Below are 3040 nucleotides of genomic sequence, written 5' to 3' on the forward strand. Positions count from 1 at the left end.
CAGGGAGCTATGGTGAAGGATATTGTCTAAACAGGAACTAGAATTTCAATGAAATGACAGCTTCAGAGTTGATAAAGGAGACCAGCTCAAAACATTTTAGTGGGTGATATGAATTGAGGGGGACTGAGAGGGTCTCTGTATCTCAAAAAAAGATGCCAACTCATTAGGCAAGTACAACACAGGCAAGGTAGAGAAGTACTAGGCTGAAAAAAGTGTCTATTTCTTAGCCAAAGGATAAGCTTTTTAGAACAGCAGAATATTGGATTCCTAAAGCACTTTGCTCATGGAAATCTGCAGAGATAGACTTACTTAAGTTGTATATTTGTTTTCATATCATCTTTCATTTCATGCAGGTGTTTGCATCTCTAGCACCCTTCCACCACTTCCAGTACTTCACCTTAATCAGAGTCATCATGCCTCATGATCAGAAGCGTAAGCTCCATTCTCGGAAAAAAAGGTACCAGGCCAGAGGTGCGGCTCAGGCTTACGGAGATGCTGAGGAAATAGCAGAAGAAGCATCAGAAGCAGCAGAAGAGTCTTCTGCCAAATCTCAGAGCCAGCCTGGGGCTGAGTATTCCAGCAATCACAGAGCACCTCCGAAAGCAAAACCATCTGCCAAACTTATTCTGAGTAGCTCTTCCTCAGAATCAGATGAAAGTTCCTATGAGGAAAGTGAGCCAAGTATACAAAAGGATCGCCCTTTTCTGCACCAAGATCTGATCGAAAGGCGGGTGGCAATACTGTTACAGTACCTGCTCCACAACTACAATTTGAAGCAGCTCACTACCAAGGAAGAAATGATGAAGGTTATCACCAAGAAATATGAAAAAGACTTTCCTGAGATCCTCAGGAAAGCCTCTGAGAAGCTGGAAGATGCCTTTGCAGTGGAAGTGAGGGAAGTCAGCTCCAGTCAGCCCTCATACGACCTCATCAGCAAGCTGAAGCTCCCCAACAATGGAAGGATCCGTGCTGGTAAAGGCTTACCCAAGACCGGTTTCCTGATGAGTATCCTGGGTATCATCTTCATTCAAGGCAACAGCGCCAGTGAAGAAGACATTTGGAAAATCCTGAAGAAGAAGCGAATCTATCCAGGGAAGAAGCACCGCATCTTTGGTGAGCCCCGGAAGCTCATGACCCAGTATTTGGTGAAGCTGAAGTACCTGGAGTACCGGCAGGTGGCCCACAGTGATCCTCCACGCTATGAGTTCCTGTGGGGTCCCCAAGCCCATGCTGAAACAAGCAAGATGAAGGTCCTGGAATATTTGGCCAAGATCAACAAAACAACACCTCATGCCATCTCAGCCCTTTACCAAGAGGCTTTGAAAGATGAGAAAGAGCGAGCAGAAGTCAGAGATGAAGATAATACTGATACCACTGACCAATCTACTGAAGGTTCCCCAGAAAAATCACCAACAGCTTCTACCACCCCTGTTGACACTTGAACTTTTCCTGTCAAGAAGACAATGCATCACATTTTTTCCTTGATAATATAAAGTAGATATACAGTTAGAAAGATGACAAGTTGTTCAAACCTAATTTCCTTTAAATAGTTTTACTATGTGGTTTGGTAAAGTTACATGTAATTGAATATTATTCTTGGTTTATGCAAAAAATTTGTAGAAATTAAATGTTACGATTTAAAATTTATTTTTCTTGACTGTTACTCACCAAACATCCACTTACCTACCACTAATTCTTTAGAAGTCATTAGTCAAACTGGGATGCTAAGATAAATCATTAGCCTCTGCTTTTTATAGTATTTAAGAATATGAACCACTATGGTGTTGAATACCTATTTATTAATTATGGTTGAGTGAAAAGAGATGCAGATGAGGGTGCTTCTTATGAAAGTTATTATGCAGAAATAAACAGAGTAAAGAACATAGGATGTTGGGAGACCTTGTGTAGCATAATAAGATATATAATTTTTACTGGACATGTGAATGGTGGTCTAATTGAAGGGTAAATACATAACCTCAGGTAATATGCTTCAGAGTCAAGGGGAAGAATCATGAAATCCATTCAAGCTTCTATAACAAAATATGGATGGGTGATATGAAGCACCTTAACTGATTGTAACTTTCTATATCTCAGAGGCTTATAACTACAAGATCAGGCGCTCTAGAATTCCAGTTTCTGAGGACAGCCTACCTATAGAAAATGGAGGGGAGAAAAGGAGGGAAGAGGCACAGATTGGGAGAAAGACAGGGAGGAGTATGGGAGAAACATGGAGAGAACTGGAAAGGCAGAAGAGTAGGGAGGAGTGAGAAGGGAGGATAGAGCAGGGGGAGGAGGAAGGCAAGGAGGAGGGGGAAAATGAGGGTAGAGGGAGATAGGGAGGAAAATTAGGGAGGATACAAGCCAAAGGTGAGAGGGAAAGAAGGGAAGGGGGGAAGCATAGAGGAAAAGAGAATTATACTCTTTTGCTATAGGGCCAAGCATCCAGGAATGTGACCTTACCCTCATAACATCATAAAATCATTATTACTTGTGAAGGCCATCATTATAATCCCATCATATTTCATAATATAGATTTTCATGATAATTTAATGATTATGTCTTTTTTCCATTAATTTATTTATTCATTTACTCATTTTTTTTTCACTTCAGGTTTTGGTCACAGTGCCCCCTACCCCTAGTCTTATTGTCAAAATTCCCTCACCTCCATTACCCATCCCTTTCTTCTCAGAGAAAGGGAGCTCCCCTTAGGAATCAGCCTGCCCTGGCACATCAATTTGCAGCAGGACTAAGTATATCCTCTCCCACTGAGGTCCCACCAGGCAGTCCAGCTAGGGAAGGGACAGTGTCAGTGAGAGACCCTGCGCCAATTATTAGGGGATCCACATGAAGATCAAGCTTTACATCTGCTAAAAAATGTATTGGGAGCCTAACTCCAGGCCCTGAATTCTCTTTGGTTGGTGGTTCAGTCTCTGTGAACACCCTTGGGCCCATGTTAGTTGATTTCACAGGTCTTCTTGTGGTGTCCTTTAGTGTTCTCAAATCCTATCCCCCTATTCTTCCACAGGTTTTCCAAGCTGTT

At 42.1% G+C, this 3040-nt stretch overlaps 1 protein-coding gene across 1 annotated transcript; it reads left to right on the plus strand.

Annotated features, from left to right (window-relative positions):
• Positions 1–413: 413 nt before the first annotated feature.
• LOC116887885 (melanoma-associated antigen B5-like) lies at positions 414–1442 on the plus strand. The gene has a single exon (XM_032889367.1). The coding sequence runs from the start codon at positions 414–416 to the stop codon at positions 1440–1442; it is 1029 nt and encodes a 342-aa protein (XP_032745258.1).
• Positions 1443–3040: the final 1598 nt, after the last annotated feature.

Source organism: Rattus rattus, chromosome X, assembly GCF_011064425.1.
Source record: "Rattus rattus isolate New Zealand chromosome X, Rrattus_CSIRO_v1, whole genome shotgun sequence".
Classification (NCBI taxonomy): Eukaryota; Metazoa; Chordata; class Mammalia; order Rodentia; family Muridae; genus Rattus; species Rattus rattus.